We start from the raw sequence: 24,336 nt of genomic DNA on the forward strand, positions 1-24,336 counted from the left end.
AGTGAACGCTGCTGATCAATACTTCAGAGTCTGTTTATTGGCTTAAGGTTCCGAAATCTAACAGTTCCAGCACAAAGTATCAGAGGCCCATAGAAAATCTGGCACTGTAGCTAAAACTGGCCAAGCCAGGAACCATGTTGTTTCTGTTGCAAAATTAGGCATACTATTTTATTATCGAAGAGGAGGAGAGAAGAAGAGTTGGGTTTTATACCCTGCTTTTCTCTACTGTAAGGTTTCTCAAAGTGGCTTAATATTGCCTCCCCTCCCCCTCCCCAAAAGAGGTATGTGGGGTAGAGAGAGTTCTGAGAGAACAGTGATGAGGCATCATGTGTAGGAGTGGCGAAACAAATCCAGTTCACCAGATAAGAGTCTGCCACTCATGTGGAGGAGTAGGGAATCAAATCTGATTCTCCAGATTAGAGCCCAACACTCTAAACCACTACGCCATGCTAGCTGCCACAGGTTTACTTGCTCAGATGTTTACCATTTGTCATTTTTTTCCATTTCTGGCAGAATAGATGTTTCTGTTTTTTTCTCCTTCACTCACACATGGCTTCCCTCAGAGTATCCTCCAGCATTCAGTTTCTACCATCAAACTGTCACTTCCTATAGATTTTGGAAATAAAATGCAGTAGCTGCCTTGAACCTGCCAATTGTTGGGAAAGGGTGGGATACAAATCTAATAAAAATAAATTGTTCGGGTCTTCTTCATAGCCTCCTGATTTCCTCAATACTTATTTAACCCCACCCTTCGTTCAAGGAGATACCATTCACTCCCCTCGTCATGTCCCCTTCCTTTAGATCAGGGGTAGGGAACCTTTAACACTCAAAGAGCCATTTGGACCCGTTTTCCACGGGAAAAGAAAACACTTGGAGCCGCAAATAATTTTTGACATTTAAAATAAAGATAACACTATATATATAGGGTTTTTTTTACCGTTTACTCTGCTCATTCTGAGAAGCCCATGGATGTGCCCGCCCTGCTGCCTGCAGGGCGGGCAAGGATGAAGCCGGCGGCTCGGCCTCGCCGGCTGCCGGGAAAGCGCCCGCCCTGCTCCAACGGGGCGGGCGAGAGGGGAAGCCCGCGGCGCAGCCCAGTCGATCGTGGGCAGTTGGTGCGCCCGCCCTGCTGTCTGCAGGGTGGGCAAGGTTGGGGCCGGCGGCTCGGCTCATGGAGCCACAGTGCAAGGGCAGAAGAGCCGCATGCGGCTCTCGAGCCGCAGGTTCCCTACCCCTGCTTTAGATCCTATTGTGTAACACACAGCATTATAGCACCATGAAGCACAGTAACATTTCTAGTGGTTAAGAGCAGGTGCATTCTAATCTGGAGGAACCAGGTTTGATTCCCCGTTCTGCTGCCTGAGCGGTGGAGGCTTATCTGGGGAGTTCAGATTAGCCTGTGCACTCCCACACACGCCAGCTGGGTGACCCTGGGCTAGTCACAGTTCTTCTGAGGTCTCTCAGCCCCACCCACCTCACAGGGTGTTTGTTGTGAGGGGGAAGAGCAAGGAGATTGTAAGCCCCTTTAAGTCTCCTATAGGAGAGAAAGGGGGGGCGTATAAATCCAAACTCTTCTTCTTCTTCTTCTAATAGTCCCATGTGTGGTTTTCCACTAATAAGGGGAAAATTATAACCAAGAGGTTGGATAAAAAGAGGCCACTCAACTTTAGCAAAAGTATAAATCACACTAATGCATTAAAAATGACGGCAGCTGAAATGTCCTTTGTGTAATTATAGAAAGGCAGCCTGGAAATGACACCTGATTCAGAATACAGCAGCCGGATTAGCATTGGCAGCCAGGAGAGGAGAACAAATCTCGCTAATTTCAAAACAGCCACATTGGCTGCTGGTTTGTTTCAGAGTTCAGTTTGAAGCACTGATTATGACCTTATTGCCCCGAGACTCACAGGGCTGAAGGACCATCACTCCTTGATTGTCTCTCCTTGTATATTCTTGCAAGCCAACTACAGTCTTCTGGTTGCCATCTTGTAGACCTTCCTTCACTTAAGGTGACCTCTTTAATGGAGCTTGTTCCTAGAATGTCTGTCTCCCACTTTCTGAAGAGGTGTCTGTCTTTTTGAGGAAGTCCACTAAGGCTATTTTATTGGTGAGGGCTTTTATAATTTGAGCTGAAGGCATGTCTTTAGGGAGGGTTGAATGGGGTTTTCTTCTTTCTTTTTTTTCAAATTATAAGCCACTTTGAACCACAGAGGAAAGGCATGGCCTTATCACCGGATTCTTTATGTGCATGAAATTGGTTAATTTTTTAAAAAAAATCATTTTTTTTTCTATCCATACATTAAAAGTTATGTATCCTACTTTATTTAATAACAGCAGGTAGTATAATAAAATAGACCCGCTTAGTATCGGTCCACTGTGTGAACGGGGTTAAATCCAATATATCCCTGAAACATTCACATCAAAGCAATATTTACTTTTTAAAAGCATAAATGGAACCATGAAGATGATCCCAATTTATTCCCACTCATTTGTATGCCAAGAAAGGAAATCACAGCTACTACTGTCTTTGCTCAAAGGTTTTTGTAAATCCCTATATGGTCTGAAGCCCGCCTCCTTCCCACAGTTCCCATCCCACAGTAGAGATCTGTTAGCCCCCCTTCTTTATAAAAGGCTGCTTGGAAATCCTGTGGTTTAGAAATTGGATCATTGAAGTCTGGATTTGTTCACTTTCCAGGTAAAAATTGGTAGTACTTTTTTCTCTTTGCTGGCTAACAGATAGACCGTGGCAATAATCTGATGCAGACTTTAAACTGCATGCTTATTTTTAATGTGCATGATGTGTCATGTTAACAGATGGTCGCAGGGTCAGTCAAGAAGTGTAACAAGTCAGTAATGTATCACTTGTGGCGCTAAGCTGAAATTCAAAGGGTCTGAAAGATACTCTTTCAAAAGATTTATTGAGAACCAGAAGATTCCGAGGCGTAAGCCTGGGACGATGAAAATAAGAGCCTCCAATCATCAGAAAGAAACAAGCCACGCTCGAGTGGACCTGAAGAATTCAAAATGGAAAGTGAGTAGTCTGAACTGCATCAAAAACAGATGAAGAGATGAGCCTATGGATGACAGACAAAATCCATTGGGAAGTTTTCTGATCTTAGCCCTCTTGAGTACACTCTTGGACAGATTCTATTCATTTCCACAGATTTCCACAGCAAAACAATCACATGGATAGTAGCCAGTGTTTTTCATTCTTCTGTAGGGGGGAAGGTCTGTTGCGGCCAAAAAAAGCGAAAGCACTGTAGAGCTTTAGTAGAGCAACTGCTATTTTAGTGTAAGTTTGTAAGTGAGCAGCTGAATACACATTGTGCATCGGCTGAAGTAGAACTAATCCATCAAAGTTTCTGCTAGAATGAATCCATTGGTGTTTCAATTGAAACCTTTTTGCTAAATTATGCATTTCTGTTCAGTGTGTCATTAGCAAAGGAAAAACTAAAGGAAAGGCAACACAGTGGAGTGGTTACAGTGTCAGACAAGGATTGGGGGATCCGGATCCAGCTCTGAATCCTCATTCTGCCATGGAAACTGTTCACACACACACTCTCAGCCTAACCTACCTCACAGGGTGGTAGTTATGAGTTCAGAATTGCGGTTGGAACAATGATGTTGTCATCAGCTTTGGGTCCCTGCTGGATTTTCAATGGAGACAATTTTAAGAAACGGCAACATATGTTCTGGAAACCAAAGCAAAATTGATCTTTGCTTTAGTCAGAATAGGTAAGTAATTCAACCGTGGAAGCAATTATGAATTAATCCAGAAAGAAGCTGTGTTAGAAGTGTGTAATTCTGTTTAGGATTGCACTGATAGTTGTAAAATAGAAGAGCCTATTGTGAGGCATCTTCAAGATTGACAAGTTTTATTCTGGCATAAGCTTTGGAGGACATCTAGTGGTCATCATAGGAGATCAGTGGCTTAGAATCTGATAATCTCTAAAAAGTTTGTGTGTGTGGGCAGGGGATCGTCTGTGTTTTCTTTGAGGAATGATTCTAAATAGCCAAAATGTTTCCAGGTAGACCTGCCCCAAACTTTAATAACTGTGTGCGTGGTGTAGTGGCTAAGAGCAGTGGACTCAAATCTGGAGAACCAGGTTTGTTTCCCTACTCCTACGCATGAAGCCTGCTGGGTAACCTTGGGCTCATCATGGTTCTCTCAGAACTCTCTCAGCCCCACCTACCTCACAAAGTGTCTCAAGTATAAGGAGTCTCAAAGCGGCTTATAATTTCCATCCCTTTCTCTCCCCACAACAAACATCTTGTGAGGTAAGTGGGGCTGAGAGTTCTGAGATCCCAAGGTTTCCCACGCTTCATGTGTAGGAGTGGGGGATCAAATCTGTTTCACTAGCTGTTGTGGGTTTTCCAGGCTGTATGGCCATGGTCTGGTAGATCTTGTTCCTAACGTTTTGCCTGCATCTGTGGCTGGCATTTTCAGAGGTGTATCACAGAACAAGATCTACCAGACCATGGCCACACAGCCTGGAAAACCCACAACAACCAGTTGAATCTGGCCGTGAAAGCCTTCGACAATACACTGGTTCACTAGATTAGAGTCCACCGCTCTTAACCACGCTGGCTGAAGATTTCATTCTTGTGTTCTGATGGGACTGCCTCTTTGTCTCCACCTGTGCTCTATGGCAAAAAAACAAAACAAAACCCTGAAGCATAAATCTCTAGTGCTATCTGATGCTGAGATAATAAGTCCAAATAAGCACTGACTTGGGAACTTCATTGCTCTGGAAATTCTTGCATATGAGTGCCCATCTCTACATTCAATACAGGAAGAATAAAGAAAGCTGCTAAATATTATTTAATACAAAATTCCTTACACTTTTATTATTCCTTCCACAGTTGTTTCCTAAAGGTATCCAAGTAACAATGGAGGAGGAAGACTTTGAGCAAGATTCTGAGCTGTGCTTTGACTGTTCGCCAACATCTGGTTCAGGTTGTGCTTTGTTTAAAACAAACAAAAATAGGAAAGACACACATATACATTCTGCGTAGAATATTTGTTCCTCTGTACGTGTGGGGAAAATCTCTTCGTGTTTACATAATTCTTCATAATTATGTCTGAAATTGGGTCTTTTAAAAGATGTCAGTTAATGTCTTATGCCTTTACCGCCCACAATAATACAAATTTGCTGGGGGTTAAGATTACATATCAAAGACTTCAGTTTTCAGTGAGTAAGGCTGAATCCAACCTGAATAAAGTTCCAGTCCTATTGATTTAAACTGGACATTAAAGTATTTGTGTTGTAATCAGAAGAATTTTTGTATGGGCTCCACTTTTCCTTGATCATGTTCTAGGGCTTGGATCCACCAGAACCTTTCAGCAGCCAGAATTGTTTCTGAGGGCATATAATGTTCTTGCATCCCCTTCCCTGCTGAAGCTCAAAATCCCCCTCTGAAACACTGTTCCTGGGGTTTCCTATACCAGAGGAACCACCTTTGGGGGCATTATATGTTGCTACTGATGTTTGTTGTTTATAATGTTATGTTATTGTTGTTTACAATGTTGTTTATGATGTTATGCTTATGTTATGTTATTGATTTTGTTTATTGATACTATGTTTATTGATATTTGTTTGTATGATGTTAGGATTATTGGTGTTATTGTATTGTTGTGCACCACCCTGAGCCTTTCAGGGGAGGGCGGTATATAAATTAAACATACAAATACAAAATATACAAATTGTGGGCTGAAGCAAGAGGTTGGCAGAGACAGGGAAAACCTTTCATCTGTTGAAATGGTATGATGGATACAATCCATGACAATTTCAAAAAGAAGTGTCTACAACATTGAGGCTTTAAACTGAATTTGTCACACATGCAGAGATTACAAAAAAACCCCTTTACTGCAATGCCATTGGAACGGCCCACCCTCCAAATGTGCCAAGTAAGTTGGAACAGGCAGCTTATGAGAAGAAAACAATCATATACTTTCCCCAAACTTGCACAAATCCTTGCTGGAATTTGGAAAATTAACCCCCTTACACTTTCCAGATGTAGCCCCGCCTTTGCCTTGCAATTCCCGGGATTTGAGCAAAGGCCATTTTTCATTTGTGGTAATCTGCATAGGGACTCTCTTAAAGACTTTGCAGCTGAAGAACTACTAGTCAAACCCTGTTAAGGTTCACTTTGTTTAAACATACTTATGTGAGACAGTAGCTGCACTGCTGCATTCACAGACTATTTCTTCCTCTCTCCTCAGGACCACGCATTTTTAAAATGTTGGAGAAATGGGTTCCAAAAGCATCTCATTATTTTGACAAAGAACATTATTTTTATGCTGGGAATCAGATCACCATTCAGGAGTCCATAGAAAACTTTGGAGCCATAGTGTGGCCTGGGGTAAGTTTTGCATGAGAAAAGCAAGCATCTCTACGCAAGCATTTTAACAAGCAAGTCATTTATCTTGCCACCAAATGCTACATGTTTTCCTTTGAATTCTGCACATTTTTTCCTCCATTTGGTACTGGAACATCCCCCTTCATTTTAACTCCATTGTATTCTCAAGCACTTTACTACAATTTTTAAAAATCTATTTCAAAACCAGCTTCCTTCGGGTTGAAATGGTCTTTACTTCTCCATCCCTCCAAATACCTGGCCTTTACCCTCGCCCTGTGTAGTTGCCCAAGCTCCCTTTGAGCCATTTCTTCTCACTCCGTTTTCAAAACCATTTTAATATTTTCTTTTTGTCTTCTTTTGTCACATGCTAGCCAGCATGCAAACATACATGATAAGTTAATTATTATTGTGTGTTGTGTACATTGCAGGATTAATTAGCCTTTTACAATGACTGAAAACGTCAGGATTCCGATCATGGCTAGCATGCCAAGGCAGAAAATTATAAAACAGATCCTTGATTTTATAAACACGGTTCACTGATAAAGCAATAGACCTGGAGAAAAATGTTTTGCACCTTTAATGGGACGCTATTTACCAGGTGAAGTTATTCGCCTCCATGCTATGAAATGCTTCAACTATCCATTTCCATTCAAGTCTCTATGTGAAAGGGAGATTGATCCAGGCCAATTGGCAGCCATAACCATTAGACTGAACTGAACAGAAGCAAAAGAACTGCTAGGCTAATCTGACCCTTATTCCTATTCATTAGCTTTTTTTTGCCTTCAAGGACCAAAATGACCAAGCCCATGGGTACTTGCTGAACTTAAGCACCAAGGACTTCCACAATCCCTACATTGTCCTCTACTTCATATATTACGGTCTCTCTTCCCCATCTCCATTTAGCCAATCTTTGATGTGATGCAGAGCCAGCGTGATATAGTGATTAATGGTACCAGACTCTAAATGTAGAGAACCGGGTCCGATTCCTCCACATAAAGCCTGCTGGGTGACCTAGGACCCGTCACAGTTCTCTCAGAACTCTCTCAGTCCATGCAGAGGCAGGCAAAGGCAAACCACCTCTGAACACCTCTTGCCTTGAAAACCCTACGGGGTTGCAGTAAGTCAGCTGTGACTTTGCTGCACACACACTGATATACTGTTTGCATGTACAGATATCCTTATGCATCCAGAATGCAAGACTGAAGGCAGGCTGCCAAAAAAAAAGAATCATTATCCTGAAGAAACAATCTCCTGGCTACATCTGCCATAAAGTAACTGTAATTAACCCTCATAACCAGCTGACATTGGGATGAGCCCAAAGGAAAAAAATTGCTAATTAAATTATTTTATATACCTGGAAGCCAAAAGGTTGTAACTTCCAATGGAAGTCACTACAATTTTATGAAGTTTTTATTCCAAGGCACAGAAGACTTGATCTGAAAGAAGAAACTCAAGTAATGCCTCCCAACCATAAGAATTCAGAAGTCTCATACAGAAATGGGAAACACATACACTTGGGATGTCCAATTTTCTTCCAATTTCACCAAGAAACCAGCACCAGGAAACTGCAAATTAATTAGGGCAATTAAAACAGAATCTCTTACAATGGCTAGTTCATGAGATGAACAGTCCCAACCCAGCCAGGAGAGTTGCCCAGTTATCACCTCTTCCTGCTTCAAACTTAGGTTCCAGATCTGCTCTCAGATATGGATTCTTCCCCAGGTTCATCTAACTGCCTCTGGCCATCACCTCTCTGCTTGAGATAGCAGGTTCATCTCCTGGGTTGTTGGCAATCTAGCTATGTTCATGGCCAAAAAAACAGCTTCTCTGGTCCCAGGGAGGTTCTGGTCTTTTTAAAGGGCAGAGACCCCAAGCCTTGGCTGTTTTCCTGCCTGTGTTAGCCAGCTGCCTTCCACTTCCTGCTGCTGGAGATTCCCTAACCCCTCCCCCCTAAGGAAACATGCTACACCAGAGGAGGCCTTTATTCCACAAAGAGCTAGTCCTGGGTTGTCATTCCTTCTGTCTGCTCTTTGGCTACTGCTACAGACCTTCCTTGTCCTTGCCCTTCCTTGTGCTCCATAACTGCGCTACTGTCTCTCTTAGGGCTCTACCCATGCTTCCCTCCTTTCTCCCTCAGGGCTGGGGGAAGGGGCTGGGGCTCAGAAATAAAGCTGCCAACTACTTGGAGAAAAAGATCTCATAATACTTTTTACAGACATTTAATGGGATGTTATTTATCTGGTGACATTATTAACCTCCATGTCATAAAAAGCTCCTTTCTGCCCATTTCTACATATTAAGCCTCTATTAGAAAGACAGACAGTTTTTTTCCTCTAGATGGTTGGCAACTCTGGTGATGTAGTTATTTTCCGATGCCAGATTCCTACAGATCTTGAAACAGTAAAATATCACCAGTCAAAATCAGTTTGTGGTGGCACAAGTCAGTGTGTTTCACAACATCCAAAGCCCATTCCAAACATGTATTATTACAGACAGACAAAAGTCTTTATTGGGATTATAAATTACAATATTACAATATTAAGTATTATTATTAATCACTTGGTATTTGTGGAGTCGTTTTACTACCCTGAGGTAAATGTTCTCAAGTGACGCCAATTATTTGTACGAGCTCACATAAAATTTTAACATTTCAGTATTCCTTGACAAAAGCTTGTTTTTGATCACAATATTACATCTGGAACAAAAAAAGAACAAACTAGACTCGAAGTCAAGTATTTTTTAGGAGTCATTTTTTGTCCAGCCTCTTAAGAGGAAAATTACCATATTTTTGAGTCATTGTTTATACATATACAAGTGGCAATGACCTAGAACACAAAGCTGTTTTCCTTCAACAATGCCAAAAACAAAACAAACAAAATGCAATCCAGGCAAACATTTGTCTTGACTTTAACTATTGATGTCAGCTAGTAGCAATTCCAAGTTTCTTTTACCACAGGTTTTTTTAGCTTCAGGGGAGAATCTCAACTCCACAGTTGTAGAATAGGAAGGAGTCAAGAAAAGATGAACTGAAAACTTTTCACTAATAAGTAGGTATCAAGGAAACCATCTAGGTGTCACCTACCCCCTCGTCTCCTATACAACGCTGAGTCCAAGCAGATTACAACTTCTCTACCTTGAATAGTTTTTTTTCCAACTCCAAAACCCCCAAAGCTTTAAACACGTTTAAAAACAGCTGGATTAACTTTGAGAAAATGGTTTGTGTGAGCTAGCTTTGTTTCTCTAACCCTTTAACTTTCTGTAAGCAGAACTTCACAAGAGTAGCATTATCATTACTAAAAGAGAGTGAGACAGATTAAGAAATCTCAGCCTTGGCAGGGTGTGTGTGCAATGAAGGGAAGCCAGGCAGTGAAATCCCAGAATTGACTGAAGTTCTCTGGCTACTCACCTTCTGTTAAGCAACAGTCCAAACATGGCAGTTCTGGTCTATATTTATTTTGGGAATTTTGAGTATAGCTAGTCAGTCGCTTTATCCATATCATAGTATAGTGCCAGTCTGCGACTATGGATGAGCACATGAGATCCATTTGGCAGTGACAGGTCTCTTCCACCTAAACATTAGAAAGAACATCCTGAGGGTAAGGGCTGTTCGACTGTGGAATACAGTGCCTCAGAGTGTAGTTGAGCCCCCTTCTTTGGAGGTTTTTAAAGAGAGGCTGGATGGCTATCTGTCAGGAGTGCTTTGATTATGTACTCCAGCATGGCAGAGGGTTGGACTCGATGGCCCTTGTGGTCTCTTCCAACTCTATGATTCTGTTTGATAACCCTCAATACCTCCATACCCAAGAAGTATCACCAGTGAGGTTGCCTATGAAAACCAGCACAGTTTCTGCACACCAAGTATTGTATGGCTGGATTTTTAAAATGTATTACTAAAACAGATATTTATTGCCTCAGGCTCTTGCTCTGTGTCAGTACCTGGAATCCGATCAACAGGAAATCAGTCTCAAAGACAAGAAAGTGATTGAACTTGGAGCTGGGACAGGCTTGGTGTCCATTGTGGCAAGTATATTAGGTTGGTAATTTTGTAACAGTTTACCAAAAAGAATTCTGGTTTTGGAGGTCTGTTTTAGTATCTGCTGTGCCCATTCCTTCTGTCTCACACATTTCCATACAAATACACATCCTTATTCTCCCCATCTACGTGCAATATTCCTCTGCACAAATATTCAGTTTCCCTTAGCTGAATCTTTTTCCATTAACATAGACCACTGAGGCCAGAGTGGTGTAGTGGTTAAGAGCAGGTCGATTCTAATCTGGAGAACCCGGTTTGATTCTCCACTCCTCCACATGAGTAGTTGACCCTTATCTGGTGAATTGAATTTGCTTCTCCGCTCCTACGCGTGAAGCTTACTGGGTTACTCTGAGCTAGTCACAGTGCTCTCAGCCGTACTTACCTCACAAGGTGTCTGTTGTGGGAAAAGATGGAAGGAGTTCGTAAGCTGCTTTGAGACACCTTATGGTTGAGGAAAGTGGGTAGAAATCCAAACTCTTCTTCAAAGGCAATGCAAGGTGAAGCTGACAGTTGAAGGTTCTGACTGAAGTTTCATAGCACACTGCTGCACTTCAGCAGCTGAGTCACAGTGGCTAGAGAGCTCATTTCAGTCATCTGAAATAGCTGCACAAAAGTGTCAAACCCTGCAATGCACATCAAGATTGGGGTTTTTTCTTCCTATTTTTTACAACTTTACCTCACTAAAATGGGCTAAATGATCATTTTCCTCCAAGTCTATATTTGTGCTTTGATACCTTTTTCATCTCTCAGAGACCAAAGTAAATGACATAACATTACCTGAAGCAGGCTTTTACACCCTGAATAGGTATGGCTATGCCATTGAAAACTAACTCTGAATGCATTTCTTTAACCTGTACAATCCCGCCAAGAAAGATCCTAATTTGTTACCTATAAAATAAAACCTTTTAAAAATATTATTCAAACCAAACTGCTAGCAGCCTTGAACAGGAAGAAATTTTCATTAGGAAGTGCCAATTCACATGCAGATCGGTGGCTCATTACAATGCTAATAATTTCATTTAGCCCAGGGGTGTTCTGCAAACTCTCATCCAGAGGCTGCGGCATACTCATTTAAAGAATAATCTTTTATGAATGGTTTGCTCCTGCAGAGGACAGTTAAGCCGTTATTACTCTGAGAGACTAAAAAATAGAAGTCAATAGCCTGGAAGAACAGGCAGGGTGCTTGGTGAAATTGAACAGCCTTTCTTTCTCTTTCAGGGGCTTTTGTCACAGCCACTGACTTGCCTGAGGTCCTGGAAAATCTGGAATTCAATATCGCAAGAAACACACAGGGCCTGAAAATCCACAAGCCTGAAGTACGAAAGCTGGCATGGGGAGAAGACCTCGACCAAGATTTCCCCAGGTCAACCCACCAATATGATGTCATTGTGGCCACTGATGTTGTGTACCACCACACGGCTCTGGATCTCCTCTTAGCCACAATAGACTACTTGTGTCAGCCAGGGACGATCTTGATATGGGCAAACAAATTCAGATTCAGCACAGATTATGATTTTTTGGACCGACTCAGCAACATGTTCAATATCACACAGCTAGCAGAATTCCCAGAGTCAAATGTCAAAGTGTTCAAAGGCACAGTGCGAGAAAACTAAAACCAGAAGGTATACTGGAACCTTAATCCAGCGTTAGGCAACTTAAAATTTTACAGGGCATAGCTTTTAGAAGAACCTTCCATGCTTTACTGTAATCTAGTCCATTCAAAAAACTTTGAAGCTCTGTTTCCTGACCTGAAGGAATGAGGAGGTAATTAGGCATTTACAACTATCCACATAAACACAAAATGTGACTGTCCCCCATGTCTTTTTACAAGATTGGACTAATTACAAACTAGCAGGCATGCAGGATGTGCAACTGCATCCTTCCATTAAACACGCTGCTGGGGTTTTTGTGTTGAGCTTCAAGACTTGGACTGAACTAGCCCTAACTATCCATTGTTGCTAAAGAAAGATCGGAGAGACCTATTTTTACTCTATAAAATGGTCCGTCTGATGGCATAAAGAAATTATTCCAAATTGGCTGAAGGACAGAGATGTGAGGAAACCCAAAATCTGTGTGTGCCATGTTTTCAAAATGCAAGGACAATCTAGCTGCAGATAATGGAGAATTATTATTTTTGTAGTTACTACCAAGTACGCACTGCTCTAAGGCAAAAGGGCTATGAATTCGATACACTCCAAATAAACAAATCAACTATGTATTATAACGCTTATTCTGTGCTTAAGTCAATATTCTTATTGTTTATATAATATACCTGAACTGTTATTCATGAGATCTATAACATAAAGATTCATAACATTCAATACAAAGTATTCCCCATTCTAAGTATACACAGTCCAAATGTATAGCTATGCAATTCAAATGCACGGAATCAATTCATCGCTGGGAATGGCGATATTTAAAGGTACAGTTTGTTCTGTGGATCATCCCCATTCAAACTAAGCACGTAGTCTCCATTCATTCATTCATTCATTCATTCATTCATTCATTCATTCATTCATTCATTCATTCATTCATTCATTCATTCATTCATTCATTCATTCATTCATTCATTCCCACATAGTACATATTGAAACAAGATAGCTCCACTGTATATAAAGCAAATGCAAACTTGGCAGGTAATCCTCGGAGTTCCCTTCACATGCTCGTCAACTGGGCTGCTGGGAAACTGTCCGGTAGAATTTCTTTCTGATGGTCACTTGAATAACTGTATAGAACATGTCGCACGTAAGTAGCGTTTTCAAAAAGCCTTCTTCAGTAATGCCTTTCTAAGAATATGCTTTTTTTTGCCATCATATGGATAATTTTCTCTCTACTGCAGAGCTGCATGTTCCCATAATGGCTACCATTATGTGTGTGTGAGAAACAAAACAAAACCAGAGTATCCTAATCAGTGACTGCTCAAGTTTCAAGTCACTAGTGACCAGTTAACAGACTTCTCATTAACCAGTAAGGCGTATAGAATATGCTGACCCCCATTGTTTACAACACTGCCTAAAATAGTAATTTATTCCTGATCTCCATTAAGTCAAATGTGCTACTAGGTACAGACTGAATGCAATGGTGCTCTCTGCACCTTCACAGAAATTAGAGGGGGTGGGGAGGTTTCCATGGGAATTGCCCACCTTTATCCTTTGCTGTTCTCCAAGGTCTCCCAAACCCTCAGAAGGAGCAATTTGAAGGAGACAACGAGAAGAAACCAGCAGAGCTCTACCCCTGAGCCTTTGCTCCGATTGCTAAAAATTAACAATGAACTTCTAATGCCCCCCTTATATACTCTAAAAAAACTAGGACAGGTTCAGCCGTGTTCATTGTTTTATTTTAAAACAGTATTTTTAATGAAATATGAGAGTGAACGTTTTTGATCTTGAAATTTGCACGTTTATTCTGCAGTTTTACATTTTTCAAACATTATTAAACATATATATATATATGTATAAGTTTACAATACCTGATTAAGTTTTAACTTTCTGACACTTAATACATATGTATCAGTTTATCCTGACACTGCTTCACATGGATATGTTTGAGTATATCTCCAACGTGAAGATATTCAAGAGCACCTTTGCATCAGCAAATCAGAATACACTTGCTGTGAATTTGAAAGGTTTAACATTTTAAAAATTCAAATTGTAAACTCTTGCAAATGATAAGCTTCATTACCATTAAATTCTAATAAATAAGCTTTTAGCTACTGTTGATGTAGCTTTTTAAGGCCTTGATACAATTGAAAACTTGTGTTTGAACATGTTAAAACCCCACTGCTCATTGTAAAAAGAACAGCTTGTACAGGCTTGTTGTTAAAAATACAAACAGTTAAGAACAACATACACATGCAAGAAACTCGTGTTTATTTCCTAATCCTTCATGCTGGCTATACTAAAACATCCATTGCCAGCAATGTGATGTACGCAAAGGGTTTTGGTTGGTACGGTTTCAGTTCTAGGTAACACCCCCCTCCCTCCACAAATGATGCGTCAAAGTCTGAACAGACTCCCCTGTTGTCGGGAATCAAAACAGCGCCCACATATACTGCAATCCCTTGTCCTTTGAATAATACACACAATTTAAGCATTCAATAATGGATGAAAACATGCATTCCAGTAAGATCATCACATATCTTTATATCCAGTCAATACGAGTACCTCAAATTTACGACTGCAGGTATTTCAAAACACACAATAATCGGGTGGATACATGACAGGAAGCCAGTTTTCAGAGAAAGATGCACAGTGAGTCCATCCAAGTAATTTCATTAGCTAGGGAAAAGGGAACAATTAGAAGTTTTTCTTTCCACTTTTATGTGCTATTCCCCCTAAAAGAAATGTTAGAATCCTATAAAGTCAAGAAAACTAACACCACACCAAAAGCTGGTAACGTTAAATACTTCCATCCAATTTTACTGCAGCTCCACCTAATCAGACTGTCCTGACCCGAATAGCCCTAAACTAGCCCGATCTTGGCAGATCTCAGAAGCTAAGCAGGGTTGGCCCTGGTTAGTGTTTAGATGGGCAACCTCCAAGGAATACCCAGGATCGTGACATGGTGGTAAGCAATGGCAAACCACTTCAAATGTCTCTTGCCTTAAAAACTTTATGGGGTTGCCATTAAGTCAGCTGTGACTTGATAGCACACACACTTATGGTTTTAACAGTTCCTGGGCCCTGATCAGCGTAGCCCAGGCTAGCCTGATCTTGTCAGTTCTCAGAAGCTATGCAGGGTGAGTCTGGTCTGTATTTGGATGGGAGACCAGCAAGGAGTATCAAGGTAACTACACAGAGGCAGGGAATGGCCTGCGTCTGAATGTCTCTGGGCTTGAAATCCTCCAGGGTTGCCAGAAGTCAGCTGTAACTTGATGACAAACTGCCCCCCCCCCCCCCGCAAGTATTTGTTAAAATGCAATTTTATTTTAGAGGATGTTAGTAACAGCTTACCAGGATGCAGTTCTTCAAGTTCTCTTTGGTTGGTTTCTCCTCAGCAAGCTTTGAAGCAAATTTGAGGCCCCTCCCATACATTTTAGTCACCAGCGCATGTTTATAGGCAAAAGGCAGAACCTGCAGGGTGTGCAAAGGAAGAGGATTCACAAGCTGAATCAAAGGCCGGAGGCACAGCTTATCTGCTCAAGTTCTCCTTCAGATACTACAGCACCAGTGGAAGAACTGGAAGCACAAGATAGTGAACCTCACAACATCTCATGTAATATCAAGGTTCTCTCTTGTCTAATACTAAATGTTGGAGACAGCTGCACTGCGCAATTCTGTTCTTTACGACTAACTCCAACATCACAATGCTATGCAAACTTCTGAGCTCTCTGCAACTCATCATCAGGCTCAATGCCCAGAAGAACAACAGCTACAAAAAGGGGAAGGGGCACAGAAAACCCAGTGAAATATATAATGGACACCCAAACAGTTTTTAAATAGTTATATAGCCCAATGAAGTCTTCTGGAGAACTTAATAACTTTTGTATGCTGTTCTGCAATATTTTGTAGTCTTAATAGAAGACATTTTCATGACTACTGTAGAAAAGAAGGAATGAAAACCAGAGGACTCTTCCATGATTCCAAATTCTTTGCAAAGTGGCCACTTTAAGGATCATTCAGATGTGTTTTGCAGAACAGAGGGAATTCTAATATAGATACCACCACCATCCCACCACCCATTTTTTGCTTTATGTTTATAATACATGCACAGAGGCTGCGTGGCCTGTAGCTATCACTCTGGTCAGCGAAGTGTAAAGGCTCCTTCCCACCTCAGGAGACTTCATTCTGCTGGAGGAAGAGCTGCTTAACTCAAAGGAAGGCTCCAAACTTTGCAAAATGAATTGGCAAAGAAGAGGTCCCTCTGCTTCATGAGGCATTTGGCTGACTGACGGTTAAAACAGCTGGACTAGATCATGGGTCTGTAACCTGCAGCTCTCCAGATGTTTATGGACTACAATTCCCATCAGTCCCTGCCACCATGGCCAATTGGAGAGCCACAGGTTGCAGACCCCTGAGCTAGATGAACCTCAGTCAGACGCAGTGTGGCAGTTCTCACGGTAATGCAAGAGTTTATAGTTGGATCCTATCTGCATTGTGGCAATACCCAGATTAGCTGCAAACTGGTCATTTAGATCATGTGCAAATTGGTTTATTTGTACAGCACAGTAAGGATCCTTCTCAACTGTATAAATCTGCAGTTCTGACCCCTTCCAATCCCGCCTACCTACCTTGGTGTCCAGTAAGTCAGTCCATTTCGTAGTTTCCCAGAAAGTTTCCGTCAGAGCATCCAAGCAGCTCTCCTGGATGTCATCTTTACTTTCTGTGTCACTCGATACAGCTCCGGCTTGGGCCTGCAGCTGCAGAAGCTGGTCAGCTAACGCACTTCCTTTCCGACAGAGAGCATCTACCAGAGTAGATTTCTGCTTGTCCATCTCACTTAGTGGAAAACACAGAAAAACACAGAAAAGAACCATTGCGTTTATACCACAAGAGACTCCTGTGTTGTCAGCAGACTTAAAATTTACAAATGTGGTACCCACACTGCAAATGCTAGCCTGTGAACGTATATAACTTTCCCTCCACTACTCCTAAACATTGGAGGAAAATTGACAGGTATATTAAATAGCTCCCTGCTCAAATCCCAGTCAACTGACATTGATTTTGGAAAAGGAAAATTAGAAACTTACTGTGAATGGTCCTTGCCCTCTGAGCTAAGGAGGACATCTTGTGGGTGATTATTACCATCCAATTGTCTTATTCAGTGAGGAAAACTTCTCCCACCCAGTTAAGAACATAAGAAAGAGCCTGCTGGATCAGACCAGAGTCCATCTAGTCCAGCACTCTGCTACTTGCAGTGACCCACCAGGTGCCTTTGGGACCTCACATGCAGCATGTGAAAGCAATGGCCTTCTGCTGCTGCTGTTGCTCCCGAGCACCTGGTCTGCTGAGGCATTTGCAATCTCAGATCAAGGAGGATCAAGATTGGGAGCCATAGATCCTCCATAAATCTGTCCAAGCCTCTTTTAAAGATATTAAAGTCCAAACTGCTTTATAAATTTATATGCTTTATTTAAAGTCTAAGTCCCTTTTAAAGCTATTTGTTCAACACCTAGAACATTAGAAATTTTCTCTAAACGTTCGATCAGAACCTACCCGTATATACTCGCGTATAAATCGACCCGCATATAAGTCGAGGCACCTAATTTTACCACAAAAAACTGGGAAAACTTATTGACTTGCGTATAAGTCGAGGGTGGGAAATGCAGCAGCTGCTGGTAAATTTCAAAAATAAAAATAGATGCCAATAAAATTACATCAATTGAGGCATCAGTAGGTTAAATGTTTTTGAATATTTATTTCAAAGAAAAACAGTAAACTGGCTCTGTAAGTGGAAAAGAGGGTCAACAAGAACAATATGGTATCAACAATAACTTTAAAAGTACAAAAAAACCTTTAGCCTTCAACCAGCAACCAAAGCTAAAAAAACACAAGAGTTAAAAATCCTCCAAAAAACTGGATTCCTCATCATCATCTGTATGTCCCAAAATGTAACCCAAGCTTAGATTTTTAAAGAGGGATATTATCATGAAATGGAAAAACTACTATTAGCTTCTATAGAAAACAATTGGGGAGGGGGCATCCCCTTTGGGGCTTCAATAACTTTGGGTCCCCTGACCTAAACTTCGCCAAACCTGGCTGGTATCATAAAGAGACTTTCCTGATGAGACCAGCCAGGTTTGGTGAAGTTTGGTTCAGAGGGTCCAAAGTTATGGACTCTCAAAAGGGTAGCCCCATCTACTAATAGCTCCCATTGAAAACAATGGGGAATGGGGGCACCTCATTTGGGGGTCTATAACTTTGGACCCCCTGAACCAAACTTTACCAAACTTGGCTGGTATCATCAGGAGAATCTCCTAAAGATACTCTCAAATTTTGGTGCCGCTAGCATAAAAACTGCACCCCCTGCTGGCCGGCAAAGTAAAAACACACAAAAATTTTTAATGACCCGCATATAAGTCGAGAGGAGCTTTTTCAGCATTAAAATGTGCTGAAAAATTCGACTTATACATGAGTATATACGGTACTTTGCCATTATTTAAGCACATTAAGATCTGATTTTACCCTATAGGGCAAAATCCCTATAGGGAACCAAGGACTTGATAGCTGCGTGGCAAGAACAAAGGGAGGAAATGCCTGTGCATCCATATGCTGTGTTACTTCTTGTAGAATACTGTTATTTCATGTTTGGGATTTTTTTTTCGCACTCTAACGCAAATACCATCCCTAATGGAATATTTCTGTTCTTAATGTCATTATGCTAATTATTAATCCTTCGATTTCAGCAAGCACGAAACACAAACGACACAAAACAACTTGCAAATCTCAGTTCGGCACTTAAGCCCTGCCTAACATCGCCACCCATGTGAATATGCCCAAGCCGCCTGCGACTTCAGGCTGCAATCAAGAGCAGCTGCTTTGAACCAAAACATTATCCATCACCAGCTCTGAGCCACACAAAATTAAGTGTGTTAAAGCCCACAGCTGTGAATGGCTCTGAAGGAAGAATTGCTTTTAAAAGACCAGAGGCACAAGAGGAGATCTTCATAGAAGACTGCAGAAATAAGATGCAAGGGAAAAAAAGTATTTACTGGTTAGGTACTTTTTAATAGTAGCAGCATCTGGCCTGGGATCAGTCTTCATAGCAAGGTAAATGGCAAGCGCTGTTTGATCGATATGCGAGATAACCATATTGGCAGCCTCAATAATCTCAGGTAGTCTTTTCATTCGTTCCTGCTTGAAACAAGGTTACCATGAGTCTTGTCACACACATGTAACAGAACATTAATGTAACGTAAGGCGTGTAATACATAAAACATGAACCATACACAGAACAGCTGCTAAGAGCAGGATCTTTCAGAAGACAGCTTATCAATTTTCTAAAGATAGAGCAATTTGATGCCCACTTTTTGGCAGCAACCAAATCATCTTACTATTCAAGTTCTACAACTGCAAATTCTTCCACTGCAGTCAGCTGGGTTTTAAAGCTAAAGGGAAGAACAGCAAACTAGGAGAACCTGAACACAGAAACCAGAAACAGAAAAATTCCCTTAACAAATCTATACTCTATTCCACAGAAAGATGATAGTTTGGTCAGTTGAGATGCAGCGGTTGAGAACATTGTATTGTTTCACATTAGAAAATAGTCCCAAATGAATATGAGAATTATCATTCATTTTTATGAGCTGCCCTTGTCAAAACCATTATTTTGTGCATTACTGAACATAGTACTTTGATACAAGAGCATTTATGCCAAAATGCAGGTCAGTTGAGATGCAGCGGTTGAGAACATTGTATTGTTTCGCATTAGAAAATAGTCCCAAAAGAATATGAGAATTATCATTCATTTTTATGAGCTGCCCTTGTCAAAACCATTATTTTGTGCATTACTGAACACAGTACTTTGATACAAGAGCATTTATGCCAAAATGTATTTTTGCTTTCAAACTTTTCAGAAGGAATGGGGAAGAAGGTCTAAGTAGGCACTAGGACCCAGGCAGAGCGTTCTACAACAAATAAGGTCTGGCATGCTTTGTTACGTGGTGGAGGAATATACAACCCTACTGTCAACTTTCTGTAGAAGAGAGTGTAGCTTCAGAGGGTAGCCAGGTAGTCTGCAGTAGAAGAGCCAAATTTGACTCTAGTAGCACCTTAAAGACGAACAAGATTTTCAGAGTATAAGCTTTTGAAAGTCAAACTGCCCTGATGAAGGTACAGTGGCGTATCTGCAACGGGAATGGGGGTGTCAAATGACCCTGGGCACAATGGTGTGTGTGGGGGGGAGGGGAGTAAAATCACCCACATATGCCCTGCAGTCTGCCTCCTGCCCTCCCCAGGCCCTCAGACACCTCAGGAAGTAGCTGGGAGGTGGGCGGCTCTGACAGGCACCCCCTGCCCCCAAGCACAGGGTGGCGGCACCCAGGGCAGGTGTTATCCCCGTGTGCCATTTCCCCCCCAATATGCCTCCATGAAGGAATATGATAAAGGGAGTTTTGACTCTCGGAAGCTTATTAAACTTATTGGACTCGAACATTTACTGGATTTGAACATAACTCTTAATGAAGCTGTGACTGAGGGAGTTATCAACTGAGCTGCTGGAAGATGTACTCTACAAACCACGGGACCATGCAGTTTAAAATCTTTTGCCAACCATAATATCCATTAGTAATGACTGCTGAGAGAATAATGACTGCTGAGAGAATGCTGCAAACACAGCTCAAGTCTAACAAGCATACTGCTTTGTGGTTCTGATAAACTCATTATGCAAAGTCTGAATCTAGCAAACAAACCATCAAGGTATTTCTCTTTCAGAGTTCTGTGGGGGAAATTAATGCATAATTAGCTAATTAACAGGATGCAGGCCTGTCTCTCATGTAGCCAGACAGAAGTCACGTTTGTCTTCCTAAACTGCCTGTTCATACAATATTTACTGAAGCAAAGAATGCTTCTGCTACACAGACAACATTTGCTTAGAGTTACTGATTCATCCAGGATAAACCTATGCTCTTCACTGGAAAATGCTTTGTCCTTGCTTAGAGGCACTGTGATGCTCAGAAATATGTCATGATAATTTTAAGAGGTTATCCTAACACAGCTAAAACAAAGACCTAAGTAAAGAACTAAGTTTTATTAACCATTAATCTATCACCAGACCACAGAGGCTGGCTCTGATTTATATATTACGGTTTACTGCACATAAAACCTTAAGTTTCTGTATTTGCTTTGAGAGACCTGTTTGATTGCGTTTTGAAGTATAAGGCGCTCTCTACTTTTAACTCTGCAATTGCAATATACCTATAAAAGACATTTTCTTGGTGTTCCTACTGGGTTTATTTTTGGATTCCAGCTGAATGGGCCTTCGAGATCATAGAATTTCTCCTTCATTTGTAAGGAGGAAAGAAAACCCCCGCACCAAACCACAGAAAGCACAAATTTCAAGGCAATGAAGCCTTAAGAATACTAAAGAGAGTCATCTTCATTGTCTAACAGTTTGGCTGACTTAACTCTATTTCTAATTTCTAAAAAGAGAGAGAGAGATCTCACCTTTTCAGAATCCAACTGATGAAGTCTTGCAACGTAGAGAGGAAGATGATTGGGAAAGGCCTCTTTCAATTCATTATACATGTCACTGGTATCAAGCCTAGAGAAGAAGAGTGGTGATAAAAATGCTGACCAAGAGACTCTGGGATGGGAGACGATGGGATATAAATTGTATTAATACAGCTCTTTATTTTGTGAAGGATGAGATCTGACACCAGAACAATTATGGGAACGTACTTAGTCATCCACTGAATCTTCAGATCCCGCAAAGCTTCGGCAAATTCATCCTTCGCATCTTTTTCTTTCTCAGGCTCCTTCTCCTTTTCTTTACTGCCATTCTTGTTTTTTATCGGTGATGGAACCAGATGATAATGGACTGAAATTACATCCTAGGAGGAGAAACAGGACAGCAATTTGGTTAATACTACCGGCAGCATTCTATCATATCACAAACATCCTAAAGTAGTAGAAGAGAGATCTTATCTATGCAACAGCTCACAGTTTCTGCAGAAGGAAAAGATTATAGGTTTTACAGTCAAAGAATAGTCCAACAGAGCAGATGTATTCATCTAAGGATTTAAAATGGTGATCAGGTAATTTCAATCTGTAGACTACAGGTGAATTGTCAGACACTTCAAAAAGGTCAAAGCTAGTTTTACATATATTGTATTCGATTTGAGTGAGGATCACGCTCCCCTGTTTTTAAAGGAATTGCAAAAAGAGCAAACTAAAGCAAAAATTAAGACAAACACCTGCAACATCAATAGCAGTATTTTATTCAGAAGACTGCACAGGAAGTAGGGTTAGCAGTCCATATTAAAATCCCTCCTTTATTGAAGATCAACAGTGTAAGATGCTTTTTGGTTCTAGGTTCACAACTGACCCCAAAAGAAACAAAGAATCATAATTCTCTCTGTAACTTGTGCCACTGTGCAACCCTTACCATTCTAAAATTAAAAAATAACAGTAATCTGTGTCCTAACAAACAAATTGCTTTCAAAAATGAACACTACAGTAGATGTAGCTAATTGCAAAATGAATAGGGCAAATAAAAGCCTCAACATCTGTAGCATGTGAATTCACCAAAAATGGTAAATGACAGCATTCATAGCATATTAGTTACCTATTTACTTTATCTATCTACCTATCTACTTTAGTGTTACTTGTTAGTTTGATCTTATTTATACCTTCAGGGAGAAATTTACAAGAAAAATAATCAGGAGCCTGTTTATGGTGCCCTTGTACTATAAACAATAATCTTTTTAAAACTGAGTGTTAAATTGGAGTTAATGCCAAATATGTGTGTTGGGTTTTTTCCCCAACAAACTTTCCCAATATTCATTAGAACTTTTTACAAATGCAGGAAGGATAAAAAATGACTCATGGCTATACAAACTTCTGATCATTTGGTGAGCCAGAACACTGCCACAAGGCTGACCAGCTTGCTTTGATCGTAGTCTGTTTTCCCCTGCATGCACAGATTGGAACCTTTTCTACAGCAGGGTCCACACATAGTCAAAGGAATATATTTCACCTTGCTGCAGCTATATACTTTAGGGCATAGGTGTCAAACTCGCGGCCCTCCTGATGTTATGGACTACAGTTCCCATCATCCCCTGCCAGCATGATGCTGGCAGTGGATGATGGGAACTGTAGTCCATAACATCTGGAGGGCCGCGAGTTTGACACCTGTGCTTTAGGGTGTCAGAACTGCTATGAATCGAACCTAATCGTAAGAAAATACACTTAAATGATTTGCACATTTGTTCCAGGAGGCAAGAGACAATGGCACCAATGTCTTCCTATTCAGCTAAGAACAGCAGCCTGCTCAGTAGTGCTGATAAAAAATATATTAATTAACATTTAAGTTAGGCAATTATTTCTGAACAGCTTCAAATGTGTGCTAATGTTATTTTATACTTCAGGGTCTCCCCCACCCCAGTATTCACTCTTTTTCTATTAATCAGACAGGCCAAGTGGGACCGGCCCATTATCTATCTGGGTGGTGGGCTCTGCACGGACTCACTGCTGTGACTTTGGACTGGAAGTGTACATTTTCAGTCCCAAGCCACCCAGTCACCTGGCCTGTGTGCCCCATACAGGCCTCAAAGTTCAGGCAAACAGAAACTACTTTGTGTAAGTGACTGTCCTAGGGATAGTTTGATGGTTATTGTTTCTCAGTGCAACTGACTGATAAAAATCACTGCAACGCAGCTGCTTCAAAGAACAGAAAAGCAGAGCTGGAAAAGGCGGAGCTGAATCCATCTTTTCCTTTTGGACAGTGTCCCTGATGTAAATTCTACCTCTACTCTAGCTGCAATTGGTTTCTGTGGAAGATGCCAGCCAGGGACAATGATGGTACCACTTCAATCCATCCCGGCTGAGCAGGCAAAGTAAAAACACAGATAGATATCAAGTGACCAACACACAAACCCTCCACATTTGTGGAACTCCTAACCACAGACCTCTCTACTCACATCTAGTTTAGTAGTTTTTCATAATGAACTCTATGCCCCTAACTGGCAATTACACAGAGAGCGCATGAGAGCTTGCTCTTCACTCCACAATTAACCCAAATTTCTCCACACCCTACTCTGTAGAAATTACAGTCCCAAGATTCCACTTGGAGGACAATACGAGGTGAAATAAATGATGGTACAAGAGAGGGCCACAAGCCTCAGAACATCAACACTCAACAGCATACTGCAGAATCTTAACTTTCTATGATCTTCACCTTACAGTAATCTTAACCTTACAAAAAATTCAGTTAGGCTCACCAAGCGGCTACCAACAACATTGGCATCATTGTGAAGGTGAAGATAACTGGACCCTGCTGAGTTCTAC

General features: G+C 41.1%; 2 protein-coding genes across 5 annotated transcripts in view; one reads left to right on the forward strand and one right to left on the reverse strand.

Annotated features, from left to right (window-relative positions):
* The first annotated feature begins 2,620 nt into the window (after positions 1-2,620).
* METTL21C (methyltransferase 21C, AARS1 lysine) lies at positions 2,621-14,239 on the forward strand. 2 transcript variants are annotated; one of them, XM_048493715.1, is made up of 5 exons: positions 2,621-2,695; positions 4,864-4,957; positions 6,224-6,363; positions 10,276-10,393; positions 11,612-14,239. In XM_048493715.1, exons 2-5 carry the CDS (start codon positions 4,891-4,893, stop codon positions 12,004-12,006), a joined length of 720 nt encoding a protein of 239 aa, XP_048349672.1. In that variant the 5' UTR covers positions 2,621-2,695; positions 4,864-4,890; the 3' UTR covers positions 12,007-14,239. The 2 variants fall into 2 exon arrangements, with proteins under 2 accessions (XP_048349672.1, XP_048349671.1); XM_048493714.1 differs by lacking the exon at positions 2,621-2,695 and adding an exon at positions 2,910-3,031.
* The window catches only part of TPP2 (tripeptidyl peptidase 2), a 48,903-nt gene continuing 38,336 nt past the window's right edge, over positions 13,770-24,336 (reverse strand). For 2 of the 3 annotated variants that reach the window (XM_048493711.1, XM_048493712.1), the window contains 6 exons: positions 21,730-21,881; positions 21,496-21,592; positions 19,055-19,185; positions 16,623-16,830; positions 15,346-15,465; positions 13,770-14,670 (listed from right to left, as the gene is read on the reverse strand). In XM_048493711.1, coding sequence (XP_048349668.1) covers positions 14,581-14,670; positions 15,346-15,465; positions 16,623-16,830; positions 19,055-19,185; positions 21,496-21,592; positions 21,730-21,881 — 798 coding nt within the window. In that variant the 3' untranslated portion in view covers positions 13,770-14,580. Of the gene's footprint in view, positions 14,671-15,345; positions 15,466-16,622; positions 16,831-19,043; positions 19,186-21,495; positions 21,593-21,729; positions 21,882-24,336 lie in introns of those variants that run through there. The other variant, XM_048493713.1, reaches the window with a different exon arrangement.

The sequence above is a fragment of the Sphaerodactylus townsendi genome, linkage group LG04, assembly GCF_021028975.2.
Source record: "Sphaerodactylus townsendi isolate TG3544 linkage group LG04, MPM_Stown_v2.3, whole genome shotgun sequence".
Taxonomy (NCBI): domain Eukaryota; kingdom Metazoa; phylum Chordata; class Lepidosauria; order Squamata; family Sphaerodactylidae; genus Sphaerodactylus; species Sphaerodactylus townsendi.

What these genes read in the sequence shown, in the direction of transcription:
- METTL21C (XM_048493714.1), top strand. Translation starts at nt 2,957, where the DNA reads ATGAAAATAAGAGCCTCCAATCATCAGAAAGAAACAAGCCACGCTCGA. An exon ending in TGAAGAATTCAAAATGGAAA is followed by an intron (nt 3,032 to 4,863) that starts GTGAGTAGTCTG and finishes TTCCTTCCACAG; the next exon opens with TTGTTTCCTAAAGGTATCCA. An exon ending in GAGCCATAGTGTGGCCTGGG is followed by an intron (nt 6,364 to 10,275) that starts GTAAGTTTTGCA and finishes TTATTGCCTCAG; the next exon opens with GCTCTTGCTCTGTGTCAGTA.